We start from the raw sequence: 20,933 nt of genomic DNA, 5'->3' as shown, positions 1-20,933 counted from the left end.
AATTATAAGACGGTATCACGTCAAAAGATGTTTTTATTTTGTTGTTGTAACACTTTACTAGACCCTACCGGTGCAGTGTAGTCTCCGATCATCATTGACCAAATCATCTAACGATAGGACCAGTTGGTGATTCCTCGCAGTGAGAAAGCGATAAAGACTGGCGAGATAAGCGTTCACTTTGGAACACAAGTCATCACTGTCATTGCCAGACGCCATTATCGAACAATCGTCATCAGTTAGACCAGTGAGACACCCCCTGGAGCTTGGGGGAGAAGTTGAAAAGCAAGGGTGAAAGGATAGTTCACGGACCACCTCTACAGTCCCGGCGGGAGGATCGACTGTAGAATATCATCTAGTAGCGTGGAAAGGCAGACTGTGTCGAAAGCCTTCTTCAGGTTCAGCGGTACTAGGACAACTGGTTAAGCCCACAGTTTATCTGGGTGTTTATGGCGAAAATACCTGGATGCATAGCCCTCAGTATAATTGCCACGAAATCTGTAGTTTTGGTAGAGGTCTGTCTGATTTAAAAAACTTTCCGAGCAGCAGAAAAATTACCTCTAGCAATTGAAAAATAGTACCTACATTGAAATAATTTCTCAACATAATTTTTTTAGAAATCTTTAATTCTTACACTATATTAGTTCCAAATTTAAAAGACACATTTTACAAAATGTAACAATCAACATAGAAAAAAATCTATGTGAATATTTCAAGCTTTCTTTCGCTTCTTCTGCGCCGGTAATCCACTATCGAATTCCGAGGTGGTGAGTGCTCGGGACGCTGGCAGCATTTTCACTAATTTATTGCTGTTGCGCACTTCATTGGTTACAGTGGTGGCAAAGCGACGCTTCTTGGCGCGTTTCTCCAATTTAATTTTTTCAGGATCCCTAAGAGGGGATTAATAATTATTAATTATAATTTATTTGAGAAAAATATTAAAAAATATATACGATTTATTATGGTTTTAGGAAATTTCAAAGAGCAGTTTTGAAAAAATTTTAAATATAAAAAAAAATAAACTAATAATTTTTTTTTATCTAAGAAAACGAAGAAAACATATTTTACCTCTCTGTGTAGGTCAATCGATTTGTGGGCGGCGGTGGTTTGGGTTCCGAATGCTTTTTGGTGAATGTTTTGGGCTGATCCTTTAAACCGAAGCTCTTCGCAAAGTGTCCCATATGTGCGTTTTTGATATTAAATATGGGTTTTAATTCTTTTGGGAAGGTAGAGTAGAACTTGGTCCAGGAAACAAAAGCTGAATGAATAAGTAAATTTTATTTAAAGTAAATATTTTTTTAGGTAATTGTTTTTAGGTTATTTACTTGTTAATTTAACACAAATCTAAATAGGTTTATATACTTAGTCCTGCCATAAGTTCTGTTACAAAGTAAATCCGTTAAAGGAAATGAAATTATACTATAGTATACTATTATAATCCTTTTTTTTAATTGAGTTAGTTTAAATATGAAAAAAAAAATTTTAATTTTCATTCGAAAAGTTCACCATATCCTTTTACACAAGCTTTCCAATGATTAGGCCATTCAGCTATTGCCCCACACGCGGTTTACATGGATATTGACGTCACTGCTCGAACCAATGATTGTTTGAGACTATCGAAATTTCTATGAGGTCTTCGACAGGTCATGTTCTCCAATTCTGACCACAAGCTCTAGTCCAATGTATTCAGATCTGGACTGGCAGACCACCAGTGTTGTTGTTGTTGTTGTAGCAGCATAAACATTCACCATGCATATGCGAGGCAATGCTGCGGAAGTGACAGTCCTTGGCCGGATATAAATCCGGATCGTTCCGATTACGTAAAACCGTCCAATCTTCTCCGGCTATGAACCCAGGAATATTATTTTTTAGTCACTGCTGGGTGGTTTTTGCCTTATGGGTTGGAGCAGAGTCTTGCTGGAAGATTTGTTGTTGTTGTTGTAGCAGTATCTTCGCCCTGTCAGTGTATTGTAATTACCGGTCGTCTTCGTCTAGCTCATCTAACGGTAGGCCCAGGAAACTGGCTATTTCTACGGGTTGGGTCCAGAGGGAGAGGGGTGTTAGATGAGTGGGTTCGTTGGGGCATGTGAAAAGGTGGTGAGTGTTGTTGTTGTTGTTGTAGCAGCATAAAAATTCCCCATACTTACATACGGTGAATGCTGCTGGAGTGACAGTCCTTGGCCGGATATAAATCCGGGTCGTTTCGGTAACGTAGAACCGACTGTCGTGGAAACGGTGGTGAGTGTCGTGCGGGGTGCCTTCACATGTTGGACATACATATGTTTAGTATGTCGGGGTCGATTCTGGTTAGGTAGGAGTTTAACCTGCTACAGTATCCAGAATGTAATTGTGCCAAAATTACGTGGGACTCTCGGGGAAGCTGGAGCTTTTCATCTGCGATGGGTGGTGGTTGGACTCCGATAACGGCATTCGGGGGTCGGGAGCTTAGGAAGGCGGTAAGGGTCTCCCGATGGTCTGTCTGTAGACTGTCTGATCTTGGAGTGGTCTGTCTGTTTTGTCCAGGATCTCGTCCACGTAGTTGAGGAAGTGTTGTTGTTGTTGTAGCAGCATAAACATACCCCGTACATATACGGAGAAAGATGCCGAAGTGACAGTCCTTGGCCGGATATAAGTCCGGGTCGTTTCGGTTACGTAGAACCGACTGTCGTGTCTCCTGATGTGCCTGGGAGGTGGCTCGGGCTCGAGCAGGTGTCTGCATGGGTGAGGCCTGCGGTGACACCCTAGCAGAAACTGCTTGCCGAGCATTTTGTTGTGCTCCTTAACAGGGAGCATGTTAGCCTCATCGTGTAGGTGTTGAATTGGGGACATCAGGAGACATCCATTTTTTTTTTTGCTGGAAGATCTAACTCTCTGCATTGATGAGAGTATTTCTCAGCAGCTTCACCACGCCTTTTAAGACATTCCCTTGGTACACTTTTGCCCCGATCTTAACCCCTTTTCCGCAGAAATGAAGATATGTAACGCCTTTACCAGACATTTCCCACCAATCCAGTACGAAGGTTGGATGGTGCCCACGCTGAACCCTTGGAACAACATTTTTTGAGCCTTTGGAAGTTTTAGCACAGATTTTGTCTTTTTGCTTATTAAAAACTCCTTCAACAGTGAACCTTTTCTCATCTGTTTCTCATTTATTTTCCTGCCTATCATTTCAGATGTTTGAAAAAAAAAAACGATTTATTGTGCGATAAACAAACATTCTCGAAATATTAAGTTTTTCAGCAATTCGCATATCTTACTTGCATTGTAAACTTTGTCACAGAATTTATGGCAAGACTATGTATGAGCTTTGCTAGCATTAAAGAATAAGACGCACTGAATTAATCACGATTTAAGCGTACACAAAATGAACACTTCTTACCTTTACACGCCTTGCTATGCATTTCCTTATCATCAGCTATGAGTTCTTGACATTTGTGCTGAAGATTTGATGCTGCTTCTTGTACTGTGTTTGCCTCATCATCCTTTTCATTGAGAGTTTTCAAATAACTCTCCATATCCACCTGGGATATTCTGTAAAAACAATAAAAAAAAAAATTAAAAAAATATTGAAACCAGAAAAATATATTTTATACGCAAAGCTTCGTGACAAACCTGATACGTTGATCCTCTAGAAAACGCACGAACTGTGCCTCAGATGGTGCAAGAAACAATAGCGCAAGACCGCTTTGACCAGCACGTGCGGTGCGTCCTACTCTGTGCACGAAATCGGCAATCTTTTGAGGTGGTGAATACTGAATGACAATATCAACGGCAGGCACATCTATGCCACGTCCTGCAACATCCTAAGGAAACAATTTAAAATTATTATCTCCTAAGATAATGCTACGAAAATTTACCGTTGTTAACAGCACGCCAGATTTACATTCACGAAAACCATTGAACACACCTTGACGTTCAGTCTGTGTCATGGAACCATGCAATCTAATGATGCAAGTAAATAAAAGTTTAATCTAAAACCATAGTAATTTTCTTTGATTATCGACTCACTTAAAAAATCGCAGTCCTTTCAGCAGCGCCGTTTCTTGATCATTTTCACTATCCTCTTCCTCCCGCACGACTTCGTTGTCGTCTTCGTCGAGCACTTTTTCCGTTAGCAACTCATTTAACAAATCATGATGGAAATTTACCATCTCCATTGTACTCATGAAAACTATGGCTTTTAAACGCTGTTCGCGACTCAATTCATGCGCGAGCACGCCACACAAAGTAACCAAGCGGAGCTTTGGGGGCACAACTACAAAATTCAATTTTAAGTTTTCCGGTATAGTCATTACACCCATTTCATCCTCATCATCGATTATATCTGCCGTTAACGCTTCGATATCATTCTTTGTATAACCATTAGCTTTGGGTATAGCATTCGTGGCGTCCTCATCGCTGTTGTCAATAAAAATGGGTTCTTTCAATGTGAGTCCTGCCAAGCGCTGCACATTGGCTGTTAGTGTTGCCGATAACAACAAGCGTTGTAGATGTGGCGTCACCTCAGTGCTATCTTCGGCAGACTTGGCTCGTTGCGTATCAATGGCTTCCACAATTTGCTTAACATCGCGCTCATAACCCATTTCCAACAACCGATCCGCTTCGTCCAACACTAAAAATTGTGTTTTGTGCACTTTAAACGTCTCGGTGTGCAGCAAATGATCGAGCACACGTCCGGGTGTGCCAACTAGTATATTTATGCCTTTCCGTATGCGCGCTTTTTCGGCCTTGCGCCGCTCACCACCCATTAATACACCGGGTACAATCCACGTGAATGGTTTTACTAGCTTTTGAAAAAGTTCATAGGTTTGCATGGCCAATTCGCGTGTGGGTACAATGATCACACCTAAGACGCCAGAGTCGCGTGTAATTTTTGGGCGCACATCCTGCAGCTTTTCGACTACGGGCAGCGCATAAGCTAGAGTTTTGCCAGAGCCCGTTTGCGAACGCACAAGCAAGTCTTTGCCTTAAAAATATTAAAAAAAAAATTATATTTTGAACAAATTCGGTTTTATAAATAAAAAATCATTTATTTACCTTCAAGAGCCAGTGGAATCGTTTTCTTTTGCACCGTAGTCAATTCAACAATACTAAGAATATCTGCCAAGTTCTTCACTGTGTGTGGATGAATTTTAAGCGTGTCAACTTTGGTGCCATCAAAAAGCCGTTCTGCTATTGGCTTTACAAATCGTTGGCCCAAAATAGGAGTATCAGGACTTTTGGAAAATAGCCCAACCTTCTTAACTGACTTATCTTCTGGACGCACTACTCGGAATGCATTAGCTTTCCGCGCTGCTGCGTTCACACCATTTCGTTGCGCATTTTCATCTGTTTGCTCACTTTTTTCGTTTATATTGCTCTGCGGTCCCTTCAATCTTTTTGCAAAATTATTTGATTTTTTATTTGGAAATTTGTTTGTTTTGCCTTCTTTGGCTTCCGTTGCCTTATTTCGCATTCGCTCGGCACGACTAATTTTGGGCTTGGGCTTGGGGCGCGTACTTGGTGCAGAATCGGTTGCGATATTAAGTATAAGTTCACCATCCATATTGGGAGAATTCTTAACAACCTTTTTAAACGGATTATTCTGCGCGGTATTTGCCTCTGAAGCATTTATCCTATCAAAACTTCCTTGCTTTTGGCCACCATTTTTCAACTCACTAACTTTTATTGAAGGATTTTGTGTAGCATCTTTTCCATTTTCTGCCGTTAATTTCTTAATGGGTCGTTTCCGAGCTACAATCGCTTTTACTTTATGCTGCGCACCGCCAAATGTAAATGCGAATCCTCCATCATTGCTGGAAGATGCGCTCGCAGAGAAGCTTTTCTTTTTAGGAGGAGCCTGTAAATACTAAATATTAGAAACTTCTGATTACAAAGTAGAAATGTGTTTAATGAAACTTACGACTTTATTTCGCGCAGGAGGATGCGCCGGGGCGATATTTAATGCGATGTCCATAGTGTTAAATTAACTTATAATTTACGGAGGAACAAATTTGCAACATGTGTTCACGTTAATCTGTTTTGACCACGATTTTCTATCACCCATTCACAATAATGCAGCAGAGCAGCAGGGAAAGTTATCGATAACATCGATTTCGATTCAGGCACAGAATAGCCATGTGAAAGCGAATTTAGCATAAATAAGTGTAGTGGGTTCAATATAAGAAGTGGCCTGTTGCTCTCTCGTAGAACCGTAAAAATCATATTATATATAGGTATGTGCTTCCATTACTTCAAGCTTATTATCTCAAGTGTTAGCAAAACTGTATATAAAAGAGACTAATGTTTATTTAATCATATGATTAAAAAAGTAAACAAATAATTGAAAAAAGCTTACTATGAGTACTGTGAGCGGTTCTTTTCGCAAAAGTTCATAATCACAGAGTTGCAATTCGCTAACGTATGAAACAGTTTTTAATTCAAAGGCGCGTGTGATTGCTTCTTTGCTTATGCTTAATTAATAGCTTTTGAATAGTCTGTATTTATAAATAAGTTTTATTGATGATGTTAGAAGGCTAGTTTCACAGTCTTCGGAGCAGTTACTAGTAACTATTAATGATAGACAATCTGCGAACGGATATTAAAAGAGCTGCATTTCCGGTAAGTACGGCCGTCGTAGCCGAATGGGTTGGTGCGTGACTACCAATCTCGGTAAAAAATCAAAAAAAAAAAAAGAAAAAGTTTTTTCTAATTGCGGTCGCCCTCGGCAGGCAATGGTAAACCTTCGAGTGTATTTCTTCTCCATTTGTGGAACAACATTAAGATGCACACCACAAATAGAAGGAGGAGATCGGCCACACACCCAAAAAGGGTGAAAGCGCTAATTATATATATGTATATATGTATAACTCAACTGTGAGAAGCGTAAATGTGCACAGTTAACCCTAAGCGCAATGGCGTTTTTATTGATCCTAGCAGTACTCAATTTTGCACTGAAATATTTTATTTACTGAGGCTCGCTGGGTATTAAATGTGAATAATAATAAACATGAAATCAAATTGCGCCAATTGCGTCTCATTTTACTAATGCGGATTATTTGAGATAATATCGATTTGAATTTTAAATCCAATAACACACTCAAAATTGGACACTTTATACTCATATGAAAACTTTTAACTCCAATAAGAAACTACAAACATATTTAAATTCATTTCTATTTATTTATGTATACTAACATATTATATTAGAAGTACAATTATAACAACAAACTTCCCTTCAAACAAAAACAATAACAATATATTGTATATTATAAGTATACAACAAATGCAATGTGAGCTACTCACACTCAAAATGGGACAGTTAGAGTTCATTGGCGAAATACCGTTATATTGCTGAGCGGGAAATTATTATAAGAAATTACAAAAACAGAAAGTCCATTCGGGAGATTAGTGAAATAATTGGCAAAAAAAAGTCTACAGTGCATAATATTATTAAAAGGTATAGGGAAAGAGGTAACGTGTGTGACAAAAAACGTAACTTAACAAACAGAAGGAAAATTAATGATCTAAACTCCAGATTTATATTACGATTAGTAAAGCAAAACCCTAAGATATCTGCCGTAGACCTAAAAAAAACAACTCCAGGAGGAAAAGAACGTTGAAGTTTCTGCAGAAACTATTCGCCGACTTCTTAAGAATAACAAATTTAATGCAAGAGTTCTCCGGCGAAAGCCACTTACTTCGAAAAAGAGCCAAAAGGCTAGGTTACAGTTCGCTAAAAAGTATGAATATAAGGAATTTGACTTTTGGTCTAAGGTAATTGAAAAAAAAACTTAGCTATCTCAAAGCCTCCACATAATTTATTTTTATTGCAGGTTTTATTCACAGATGAAACAAAAATTAATATGTTTGGTTCAGACCGGAGGCGTTTTGTGTGGAGAATGGACGGAAAAGCATTGCAGGATAAGAATATTAAAAAGACGGTGAAGTACGGCGGTGGCTCAATAATGATATGGGGTTGCATGTCGGGAGCTGGCGTCGGAAAAGTGCATATTATTGATGGAATCTTGGATAGTAAAGGGTACATTAACGTATTAAAACAAAATGTTCATACCAGTGCTGAAAAACTTGGGATTCGTAGTAACTTTATGTTTTACCAGGACAACGATCCGAAGCACACGTCCTGGAATGCTAAAACCTGGTTACTATACAACTGCCCAAAAGTATTAGCTACTCCTGCGCAGTCTCCCGACATGAACCCTATTGAGCATTTGTGGGAGCAACTTAAAAAAAGGCTCGCCTCACGGTGCGTGAGCAGTAAGTCGCAATTAAAGCAAGCAGTATTGGAGGAATGGGAAAAAATCGAGCCAACATACTGCAAAAAACTAGTTGAAAGTATGCCACGTCGCTTACAGGAAGTAAAAAAATAGAAAGGAAGATCCACGAAATATTAGCTCATATGTGCTCATAGTTTATTTGAACTAGAAAGTAAGTGTCCCATTTTGAGTGTGATCCTTCTAAGAAGGAGCCCAACCTATGAAATGATTTTTTTTTGTTTTTATTACGAATAAAACGATTTTAATTTTTGCATATTTTGTCTTCATCGAAGAGTGTTTATAAATAAATATAGAAAACTTGAATTTAAGTCTTAGTAAAAGTGTAGAAAATAAATTGGTTTTTATATGTGAGGTGTCCAATTTTGAGTGTGACTCACTGTATTAATAGGCTTAGATAATTAAGTCATTGTTATTGCATAAATGAGAAACTCGCTTTTATTTGTTATTTTCATTCTTATTATTTTTTTCGGGCCTCTGACTACCCCTAAATTCTTGAGGGAACTCGTAACCGTGAATTTAAAGAATTTTTAGGGTTTTTATTGAAGATGAAGAAAATGCACGACGATTTTTTAAATTTGGGAGTGCATTATAAAATATACATTTTTAGTTATTTTACATTTTTTTTTAATTTATTTTAAAGTTTTATTATTTATTTAAAAGTTTATTTTTATTATATTATGTATTTTTATATGTTATTTATTTTTTTAGTTATTTAAAATGTATTTTGATATTTGAAAGTTATGATCAAATGGACGGCGGCTGAATTTTTCGTTCATTCACCTATCTGGTGGACTCCACGCCATTCCATTTCCAAATCGTAGCTGTGTTTACCGGTCATTGAACGATCGGCCCACACACCGGAAAACAGGGTGTACCATTTAATGCGCATTGCAGCAGCTGTAGCGACCTTTCAGTGAAGGATCCTGTTAATCACTTTCTCTGTAATTGTCCGGGCTTGGCAGCTAGACGATAAAGATCACTGAGGGCGCCTTTCTTTGACAGCCTGAGGCAGTGAGCCAACCTAAATCCCATCAATCTTCTCCAAAACATCAACAGCTCTGGTTGGCTGTAGATATCTGCCTGTTGGAAGTTTCACAATGGTAGGGCTACTTTGGCGCTTCAGTGCTACTTGCGCAGTGTCAGTACTTCAACCATTTCACCTACCTATCTGAGAAATAAGCTTTTAGTCTATATGAGCCCAGCTATTGGCAAAACTAGAAACAACATTTTTTGATAGATTTCTGCGCTCTTGAACGATCGTCGCGTAGGGTTCAATGTACAAAGTGCGGTGAACTCTTTCACCTAAGTTGTGTAAACATTGTTCTATCAGATGATGTTGTCATTGAAGGATTAAAAAAGATTAATTAAAAGATTAAAAACTCTTCTCATTCGGATGTAGACGGTCTTATCGTAACTTTGTTTAAAAATTGTCGCTCTGTGGCTCCTTGGCTGAACGAATTGGCTGTTTACGAATTTTCACTTTCAAAAATGGTCCTCGACCAAAAGGCGTTTTTAGACTAATTTGAGGTTGCTGAAACCAAAAATGAATTTTATTTTTTTTTTTTCAAAGAACGGTTTTCGAGATATTCCCAAAACACCTGGTTTTTTGAGCAATAGTGCGCGCCATTTCTTTGAAGTGCATAAATTTCGAAAGGCACACATATAACCTACATGGCAATATATAATTCGTGTCAATGGAAGTCGTAGTTTTCGCAAAACAGCTGTTGAAAGTTAAAAAAAGGCATTTTTGACGTCTTTTACTAAATTATCAAAGTTTATTAACTTTTTTCTGGAACAAAACATTTTCTTATATCGACATATGATAGGTTTTCTGAAAGACAATTTTGTCACCTATATTTTAAGCCAAAGTTTGTCTGAATCGACGAAAAATTGTAGAAGTTATAACCCATAAAGTCAACACGTGTGATTTTGCAGCTTTTGACTTGGCTATGTTTGAGGTCGAAAATACGTTTTTACTCTCGAACTTCTTCTTTTATGTTGCACGAAGTTGCATCTAGCAGTAGTCGCTCATCATCCCTTGATTCCAAAAGCCCTCATAACGCTTTTCAATCGTAGCAATATCTTGATGAAATCGCTCGCCTTGTTCATCAATTTCAGCCCCCAAATTCGGAGGAAAAAAATCCAAATGATTGTGAAGTAGGTGCATTTTTAACGACATGCGAGCACCTGTTAACAAAAACAAAGTTAATTGTAAATTTTCCAATAATTTTCCAATCAATTTATATGATTAATATATTTTGGAGTATGTACGTTTTACAATACTAACCAATAGTTTTAAAGTATTTCATCAATGTATAATATGAATCAATTGACAGGCGTTGTTGCTCCTGTTGTTTCCCAAGAATCCATGAACAACTTTTTGGAAAGCTTTCCAAGCTTTAGCTTTCATTGTTGAAATTCTGTGTCCGTAAACAATTTCTTTATATATGGACCGACGAATATACCCGCTTTGATTTTCTCTGTTAAAAATCTTGGGAACATGGTTTTCAAGTATTTAAGGGCTGTGTTTTCCGGTTTTTTTGCCAAAGCTTTCACAAAATTCTTCATTAGCCCTCTGTCGTCGTGCACAAATCTATACTTGCAGTAATATGGCGCCACCGAAAAATATACACAGACGTACAATGGTCATACTTAGCTCTTATTTAGCTGGAATTGGTAGAATGGGCAAATTAGCCTATTCTGTGACATGTATGAAATAAATATTGTTTTTAATTATAGTGAGACTAAGAACAGTTATTTTGCGTGACTCAATACTGGCTGGCATGATTTACTTTGGTCGAAACCGTATTGTATACATCAAAAGGATATACGACAGACGATGAAATTGTCTTCATTCACATAATACGTTCTAACTTCTACAATTTTTCGTCGATTCATACAAACTTAGACTTAAAATGTAGGTGACAAAATTGTCTTTCAGAAAACCTATCTTATGTCGATATAAAAAAAATTTTTGTTCCAGAAAAAAGTTAATAAACTTTGATAATTTAGTAAAAAACGTCAAAAATGCCTTTTGTTTTACTTTCAACAGCTGTTTTGCGAAAACTACGACTTCCATTGACACGAATTATATATTGCCATGTAGGTTATATGTGTGCCTTTCGAAATCAAAGAAATGGCGCGCACTGTTTTCGAGATTGCAGGTAATAACTGTACTATTGCCCGAAAAACCAGGTTTTTTGGGAATATCTCGGAAACCGTTCTTGGAAAAAAAAAAAATTAATTTTTGGTTTCAGCGACTTCAAATTAGTTTAAAAACCGCCTTTTGGTCGAGGACCATTTTTGGTGTAAACAAATTATCTGCGTTATCTAAATTTTTTGAATGTGTTGTCAAAGACAAGTTATATTTTAGCGTTTAACGTCTAATTAGTCCTGAACAGCATGGTTTTTTGTTGCTAGATCTACATTATCTAACTTATCCGTTTTTTCTGAAGACTGCCACGCAGGCTTCCAAACTGACGCGTTATACACGGATTCCTCTAAAGCCTTTGATAAAATCTACCATACGATTTTAGTAACTAAATTGGCATGTCTCGGGTTTCACTCAACTTTCCTTCCTCTGGTGTACCTCAGGATAATATTTTGGGACCTTTGTTGTTTGTTTTGTTTACTAATGATATTTGTTCGTGTTTTTCCTTTGCTAATCTTCTTCGCTATGCTGATGATCTAAAAGTGTATGCTGAAATAAGAAATTCAAGTGATTCAGTCGTCCTACTTTCCAAGTTGAATAGTTTATTTTCCTGGTGCCTTATGAATCGTTTATTTCTTAATATTGAAAAATGTCATAAAATCACATTTTCTAAGCTTCAAAACCCCCTTAACCCTAGAAAGGTACTGTGAGTAAAATTTACTCACATAAGGAATAGATTTGTTCGTAAATCTGCAGGTTGGCCACACTGAAAGTCAAGCCACTAGCAGTGCTTGACCCACTCTGTCATTAGTCGGCTGCCGCAAGCATTGAATGGTGTTGTTTGATTTATCGCGCTTGTGGACAATTTAAAAAAAGTTAGTGAGTAAAATTTACTCATCGGTACCCTTTACGTACTAAATTGTGTGAGTCAGATTTATTTCTCAGTAACTTACTACGTGTCTAAAAAATATATTTTATGCTGAATTATGACAACTATGTTTATGTTTTGTATTATGCTACCGTAAAGGAAACTACAGAGCATACAAATGGCAGGTCGCGGGCTATCAAAACAAAATATTTTGGATGCAATACTTGAACTAGAATCTGAGGAAGAAGACAATTTGGAGTTGGAGCTTTGTAACTTTGATGAGGATTCTTGGGGCAGTGTTGCAGATCCGGATTATCAACCAGAACCGGAAGAATTAAATGATGTCGAAGAAAATTTGATACACGGAATTATAAATGCAGAAGAAGCTGAAAAGGAAGAAAGGGAGGAAACACCTGGAAGCAGCAAACGTAAAAAACAGAAACTTATTGAGGGGAAAAGAAATGAAAGATCAGCTGCCCAAGAAATTCGTGAAACAGAAGAGGTACTTACAATTATTACACCTAGTACCAACAATCTGATCGGAAAAGATGGAAATTTTATTTGGAGTAAGGAACCTGTTGCTGTGCCAGGTCAAAAAACTCCCTCAAAAAATATTGTTCACATTCGCCCTGGCCCAACAGCAAATGCAAAAAATTCGTTGTGTCCTGCCAGCTGCTTCAAACTGTTTGGAAGACATATTGGATGTATATTCCCTCTAAACCCAACAAGTATGGCATCAAAATTGTCATGTCTTGTGATAGCGGAACAAAGTATATGTTGGATGCCATTGTTTACCTTGGAAAAGGAAGTGTTCCTCCTGCAATGGCTGCTGGGGAATATTATGTTCTTGAACTGCTGAAAAATGTAAAGGGCACGAATCGAAATGTCACGATAGACAATTGGTTTACGAGTGTACCACTGATTCAACGTCTCCGTCATGAATACAAAATAACAACTGTTGGCACAATAAAAAAAAATAAACCACAATTGCCTATTGAAGCTACAGATATAAAGTTTCGAGCCGCATCCACTTCATTGTTTATATTTCATGAGGATTTGACAGTTGTATCATACAAGCCCAATAATAATAAACTTGTATTATTGGCGTCTAGTATGCACCGTACGGGTAGTATTCATGAGACCACTGGAAAACCAGAAATAGTGCCACCACCACTTATTGCAATTGTGGATTAGCTATTTGCGGTGAACATGCACAAAAAAAGTGCCCTGAATGTGCTTGAAAATCAATTTTTATGTATTCATAATCGTCAAAAATCAATAATAAAGTATTATTTTTGCTTATTTTACATATTTTAATAAAAAATTACACTTAATATATATTATATTATGTGCTGGCTTTAAATTTTTTTCATTTAAAACTACTATTTTACAAAATAAATCAGATAATAAGGTAAAAATTCTGAAGTGAGTAAAATTTACTCATCGGTACCTATAAGCGCCTACAATTTAACCGTACCCTTCTAGGGTTAATACCTCTTATCATATTAGTTATACATATCTTGCTTCATCCGATGTGATAAAAGATTTAGCGGGTTTCTTTGATAAAAAGCTCAATTTTATAACGCATTTAAATCATGCGTCATCGCATCACTCAGCGCACTTCACTGACCCTTCACATTCTGCGTTTGTTCAGTTCAAATTAGATTATGCACTACATTCACTCAATTTCTCAGACGCAAAACCATCATACAAGTCCCGCTGTCGTTTGATTAGTCTCTTTCCATTAATCTTTGATCTCATCAATGACTACCCGGTCCTTCTAGAAAGACGTCTTAATTTTAGGTATTTTTAGGACTAAGATAAAAAAAATGATAAACATTTTTACAATCCATTTTTTTATGGTTTTTATTAATATTGGAAAAGTATAAAAAAAAAATTAATAAAAAAAAATAATTGGAGGCAACATAAAAAACGGTCCTCCATGGTTCACATGATTCCAACCCTTGTAGTGATCTAAAACAAACAAATTAAAAAAAATCTTCATTAGTTAGAATGTCGCTATTAGATTACGCCAAATCAAAGAAAAGCAAAAAAATCACAAAATGGCGTCAATTTGAAAAAAAAAAAATTTTTTACCCTCTTTTTTACTTTTTAAATTTTTAAAAAATACTTCAAACTTTAATTTTATTAAAATCCGAGGCAGGCGCGATAGGCAGATGTATAATAAAAAAATCTTATCAATCTTCAAAGCGATCGGTAGAATAGAACTTGAGATGTCATGACGACCATCTCAAAAGATGTAGTTTTGAGGAAATCGCGTTTGAAGTTAGAGCAACAATTCCAATAGAATAACTTATAATAGATCACAATATTTACTCACTCTGGATTAATCGGCGATACATTTCCAGGTATATATGATATAAGTATAAAGTACATATAGATGTACGTATAGAATAGAAGAAGATTGATAAGATTTTTTTATTATACATCTGCCTATCGTGACTGCCTCGGATTTTGATAAAATTAAAGTTTGAAGTATTTTTAAAAAATTTAAAAAGTAAAAAAAGAGGGTAAAAAAATTTTTTTTTTCAAATTGACGCCATTTTGTGATTTTTTTGCTTTTCTTTGATTAAAGGTTGTGTGGGATACAAAAGATTTTCTGGAAAGAACGAGTTCTCAAGTCGTCCGGTAACATCTGCCGTTCATTGTGCGATTCGCTTCACTCGGCCGGCTTAGACGCCACGTCACAAAATCCGCTGTATCTCCGAAAATAATTCGAATTTTGAAAAATCCGTTGAAGGGCACATTTTTGAAGGTCTGAACTTTGAAAATATGCAAAAAAAATCTATTTTTTCAAATTTCTAGACCAGAATACCCCTTTAATGTTCCTTGCAGAAAACTTCGCCGTTGCAAGACTTTTCGCGTTGGCTTTAGTAGGACATTATATAGTGCCAATACGCCACTCGTTAGAACGTTGACTGACCTTAATTATCTGTCTCAACCCTTTTGGATTTGGACCTTTCTAAGGGCCACATAAATATTTCAAATGTAATTGAAAAATTACTTTCTATGTAAGAAATCAGAATAATACCTTGTAAATATGTGTTATTTTACTTTTATAATTGTTAATTTCGTTAAAATTCAATTGTAACTTGTACATATTTTTAGCAATTTAATGTTTTTTTTATGTTGATAATCTATCATATTAGGTGCGCAACTAATTTTTTACTGTTTTTTTGATGAAAATACAACTTTATTCTGAAAAAATGGTTACAAGTGAATCATTGAAGGTATTGCCCATCGCTGGCTACTACTTTTCCCCATCTTTCTAGTAGATCTCGTATACCGTCGCGGTAAAACTGTTCATCTTTTGAGGCTATCCACGGTTCAAGCCATTTTTTGATGTCTTCATATGAATGGAACTGCTGGTCAGCTAGGCCATGTGCCATCGATCGGAACAGGTGATAATCGGACGGCGCAATATATGGAGAATATGGCGGGTGGGGTAGGATTTCCCATTTCAGTGACTCCAGGTAGGTTTTAACGGGTTTGGCAACGTGAGGCCAGCGTTGTCATGCTGTAGAATCACTTTTTCATGCCTCTCCGCGTACAGGGTTTGATTGAAAAGTAATGAGTATTCCCGCGCGGAGCGTCTGCCAAGCGATCAACCGAATCGGCTGATGGGGGAAAATGATCGTTGGATCTTCCCCTTCCACTAGAAACTGGTCCCAGTTCGCTGGAAACAGAGGTGCAGTCAACATCGCTCCGCGCGTGAAAGCTGTTTTAAAAGTGTGTTAGGATTTTGCAGTGGCGAAAATGCAGCGATCGTTGGAGCAACGTTACTCGATCAAATTTTGCGTAAAGCTAAACAAAACGAGTACCGAAACAATTGGGCTACTTAAGGAGGCTTACGGGGACCAATCTCAGTCCAGTGCCCAAGTAAAACGGTGGCATAAGTCGTTCAAGGAAGGCCGGGAGGACGTCGAAGACGAACAGCGATCTAGACCCTTCATCACGACAATGCGCCGGCGTACACCGCCTTCCTCTGCACCTCTGCATTGGCCAAGATGGGGGTTCCGGTGCTTCCCCACCCTCCCTACAGCCCAGACCTGTCCCCTTCTTCTTATTCCCGCGCCTGAAAAGAAAGCTGAAGGGGAGGCGTTTCGACTCCATCGCGGCGATCCAAAAAACTGTGACAGTCGAATTGAACGCGATTCCGGCGGATGAGATTAAAAAATGTTTTCTGCTGTGGAAGGACCGCTACCAGCGGTGTATTGACGCTCAAGGGTCCTATTTTGAAGAATATTAGTTGTATAAGCGAGAAGGTTTAATAAAACTGCTTAAAAAAAGGCTCATTACTTTTCATTCAAACCCTGTATTGCGGCCGCTTCTCGCAATAGCATGAATTGAAGTCGATACCGATCCCCAGTGATGGTTTCGCTTGGTTTTAACAGTTAATAATAAATAACACCAAATACCAAGCATAACTTTCGCAGCGTGAATATTCGGCCGAGGCGACAAGGAATCATGACCGGACAGTCCCCATGACTTTCTAATACTGAAGCAAGCTCTTCTTGCATTTGACTTGGATCCTCATTGAGCAATGCCTCTAATTCAGCGTCTTCGAAGGTTTTTGGCCATACTTCACGCAGACGGACGTCAACATTAAGATCACCGTCTTTGAAGCGTCAGAACCAATCTCGTCACGTAGTTTCACTTAAAACGGCATCTCCATAAACTTTTTGTAGTTCTCTCTCGACGCGCTTCAGCCGCCTTTTTTTTCGATTGAAAGATGAAAATCAACATTTCCCGCAAATGACGATTATTCGGCACAAAATCAGACATTTTCACAAAACCAAAAGTATATGATACCAAAACAGAATCACTAAAGTGTCGAAGCAGTTTGTTTACCACATGTCTAAGCTTGGTTTATGACGTTTAGTTTATGTTAGAATTGACTAGCACACACTGTTGGCGGCATCTATTGACAAACATCGGGAACTTAGTTGCGCACCTAATAATTTTACTACACTCTTTAATATTAAATACTACTGTGGGCAAAAAGTAAGGTGAATTTATTTGTCAAACTTCGCGGGATTAAAATTTCGCTCTAGTTATTTTTTTCATGAGTTAGCAGCACTGTTAATAACATCTAGGCCAACTTTCATGTGAATGCCATTATCAGTAATATATTTACGCTTGTGTTTACCAAACGACCAAGAGTGAATTTTTCGATTTTTGCAATGTCTGATTTGATTGAGCAGAGAAGTGCCATCAAATTTTGTTTGCGGAATGAAATTTCGGCTGCGGCATTTGGTGATTCGACCATGTCACAGAAAAATGTTTATAAGTGGTACAAAGGCTTCAAAGAGGGTCGAGAACGTGGTGATGACTTGGAGCGCTCCGGACGACCATCGACGTCAACAGATGACCAACACGTCAATAAAGTGAAGGAGTTAGTGCTCAAAAATCGTCGGTTGACTGTTAAAGACCTTACTGATACGATCGGAATATCAGAAGGATCTGTGAAAACTATTTTGAAAGACCATTTGGGCCTACGAAAAGTCAAATCTCGTTTGGTACCGGAAACTCTCAATTTCTTGGAAAAAAGTCGTCGCGTTGATGTGGGTGAAACAATGCTTTAGGACTATCAGGACAAGCTTCAATGCATCAGTACGGGAGATGGGACTTGGATTTATGCTTACGACCCTGAAACAACTGACCAATCAAGCGAATATCGTGCTAAAGGTGAGGCCAAACCGAAAAGAGCACGTCAAAGTCGTTCAAAAATAATGGTCATGATGACAGTTTTTTTCGATTTTCTTGGTGTGGTGCACTATGAAATCCTTCCACCTGGCCAAACTGTTAATAAGGAATATTATTTGAGCGTTATGCGTCGTTTATGTAAAGCAATTCGTCTAAAAAGACCAGAATTATGGGTCAACCACTCTTGGTTTTTGCATCACGATAATGCACCGTCTCACACTGCATTCGTTCTTCGTGACCATTTCCCCAAAAATTCCACGCATATCGTTCCGCAACCACCGTATTCGCCTGATTTGGCTCCGTGTGACTTCTAGCTATTCTCAAAACTCAAGAGACCACTCCGGGGAACCCGTTTCGAGTCGATTGAGGAGATAAGGAGATAAAAGCTGAATCGAAGAAGGTGCTGATGGCTATACCGGAAATGGACTATTTGGCATGTTTCGGGGATTGGAAAAATCGTTGGCATAAGTGTATTTCATCGACAGGGGATTATTTTGAAGGGGATGAAATTGATTTACAACAATAAATAAAGATTTTTCATTTTACAACCAAATTCACCTTACTTTTTGCCCACAGAGTTATGTATTGCAAATTTGTAGTTCAGTTCTGAATTTATATCTAAATGACTGTTTTCAATTTTGTTAGACATTAATGAATAAAATAAAAAAAAAATTAAATACCGAAAATAAATGTTTGCTGGGATTTCTCTGGGCCAAGCATACATACATACATGCGTACATTTATGCTTAATAAATTTTGGGAGTAACTGTACATGCACATATAAAAGTATGTTATGTTTAAGAAAAAATGCAGTGCAGTCTTCTTGTTTGATTTCGCTCAAAAAGTTGGCATTGCCTTAATTTGTTATTTTCCCTTTTATTTATATATTTACATACATACATACAACACACATTCACAGATACATTCTTCATTGTTTCACAGTTTTTGCTGGCCCTTCGAATTGACATTTATTTGTTTTTGTGTGGCTGTGCAGTTAATGGCAATTTGTTGCCACGTCATGCCAGTTGGAATTGGTTATAACTTTTCTGTCTTTTTTCCTCTACTTTTCTCGTTTGTCTATTTTATTTCGTTATTGAGACTTTTGCGTGCGCTGCAGGTTTATCATTTTGTTGTTTGCCTTTTGGACCTGCAGTTTTGCTGCGCTTCTTTGTAACTAAAGTATTTTATTTGTTTTCAGCTGATGAAGTTTTTCATTTGCACTTGAAACAGATATTTCGCAAAACCATTTGAGCACGTAAATCTCATTGACTATGTGACATTGATACCGATTGATTTCAGCGCTTCGTAAAAGGATGAAAATATTAGGGAAGAGAAATCGAGAAGATATTTAATGGCTTTTATTGATTGGAAAATAAAATGTGGACGCATACTTTCTTCATGATTTCGAGCGGCAATAATTTTTAATATCTTTTGAACTTTATTCAGTTTAACTAATAACTGCAGTTGATACTAATTTATGCTATTAGTTGCTAATCCCAACAGCTGGATGCCTTCACTGGATCACTTCAATGGTTTCCAAAGTATTTTGCATGCGGTAGTGCGCTGGTTGAACAATAATTCTGCCTTTAACCTACATATAGTGACTGCAAAAAAAAAACACTTTTTTCATGAATTTATTGTAGCGAAACGGTTCAAGTCAGTTTATTAAAAGTTATTGCATATTATAAAGTAACATTTCAAGAATATTTAATAAAATTTTCATGTAAAAATATTGCAAAATGAGCGAATGAGAGCACATTTACGTAGACGTATTTTCAAAAATACATTTTGCAGTAGTCAGCATATCTCAGCGTAGAATCATCTGAAATCAAAAAAATCGAATAATTTAGTTAAAGTATGAGTTAAACTCCCCCCCAACGCTTATTTTGATGATTTATTTTCATTTTCAGCCATTTGGTAGTCGTTTGAAGTAAAAAGTGATTTTTGACGAAAAAATGCCGCCATTTTGTAGGTGTAAAACCACCTTAATATAAAAAAAAATGGCGAAAAAAAACGTTGGGGGGAGGTTTTTTATATGTAAAATATGTGTGCAAAATTTCAAAAGGATCGGTTGAGTAGTTTTCAAATGCCAATGACTACGCACTTTAAAAAAAAAGGTTCGAGAAAACCGCGTTTAAAGTTTGTAACGGACTACGCGCGCAACTGCTGCGTCTCGGCAGATGTTTGAGGCGGCTGGGCTTTATGCTCTATAACTTAAAAAGTTTTGCTCGGATTGACTTAAAATTTTAACACGGTATTTTTGAAATGTTTTACTACAATAACATACAAAAAAAAATCGATTTTTATCCCTTACCCCCCCCTTAATACATCCCCCGAAATTATTATAAAGGCATTACATATTGACAACTCTGGACTATTTACCTAGTCACTCATATTTTTTTTTAATAATTGTAAACGTAGTCTATGGGACCCCCAAGGAAACCCAAAAGCCTTTGTCGACAACAAGTTTAAGTTCTCATTCCTACCCTCGAGGGAAAAGTGGGAACGGGACGTGGTAGGACAGGGCAAGACCATCCATGTATACACAGATGGCTCAAAAATCTCGAGGGCAGGGTGGGCGGAGGTGTATATTCCGAACATCTGGGGATCTCCTTCAGTTTTCGGCTTCCCGACCACTGTAGTATCTTTCAGGCTGAACTGATGGCAATAATGAAAGCCGCGACACTGGTAAAGTGTGATGCGTCACTTGCAGATAATATCTACATTTTCACTGATAGCCAGGCGGCGATAAAACCCCTCACAAAACCTCCCAGGTAGCCATGAAATGCCACACAGCTCTTAACGAGATTGCTGAGTCATTTCACCTTAAGATAACATGGGTTCCTGGCCATTATTACATTGAGGAGAACTGCAGAGCCGATGAACTAGCGAATATCGGTACCAAATTGACTGG

The 20,933-nt window shown here is 37.5% G+C and overlaps 1 protein-coding gene across 1 annotated transcript; it reads right to left on the bottom strand.

Moving 5' to 3' along the window:
* Positions 1 to 602: 602 nt before the first annotated feature.
* LOC129239047 (probable ATP-dependent RNA helicase CG8611) lies at positions 603 to 6,017 on the bottom strand. Its single transcript, XM_054874322.1, has 8 exons — positions 5,900 to 6,017; positions 5,035 to 5,836; positions 4,006 to 4,963; positions 3,855 to 3,939; positions 3,610 to 3,800; positions 3,377 to 3,528; positions 1,066 to 1,255; positions 603 to 887 (listed from the first exon to the last, which is right to left on the bottom strand). Exons 1-8 carry the CDS (start codon positions 5,951 to 5,953, stop codon positions 710 to 712), a joined length of 2,610 nt encoding a protein of 869 aa, XP_054730297.1. The 5' UTR covers positions 5,954 to 6,017; the 3' UTR covers positions 603 to 709.
* Positions 6,018 to 20,933: the final 14,916 nt, after the last annotated feature.

Source organism: Anastrepha obliqua, chromosome 1, assembly GCF_027943255.1.
Source record: "Anastrepha obliqua isolate idAnaObli1 chromosome 1, idAnaObli1_1.0, whole genome shotgun sequence".
Lineage (NCBI taxonomy): Eukaryota > Metazoa > Arthropoda > Insecta > Diptera > Tephritidae > Anastrepha > Anastrepha obliqua.
Note: the sequence above shows the minus strand (reverse complement) of the source record. Positions and strands in the feature narration are given on the sequence as shown.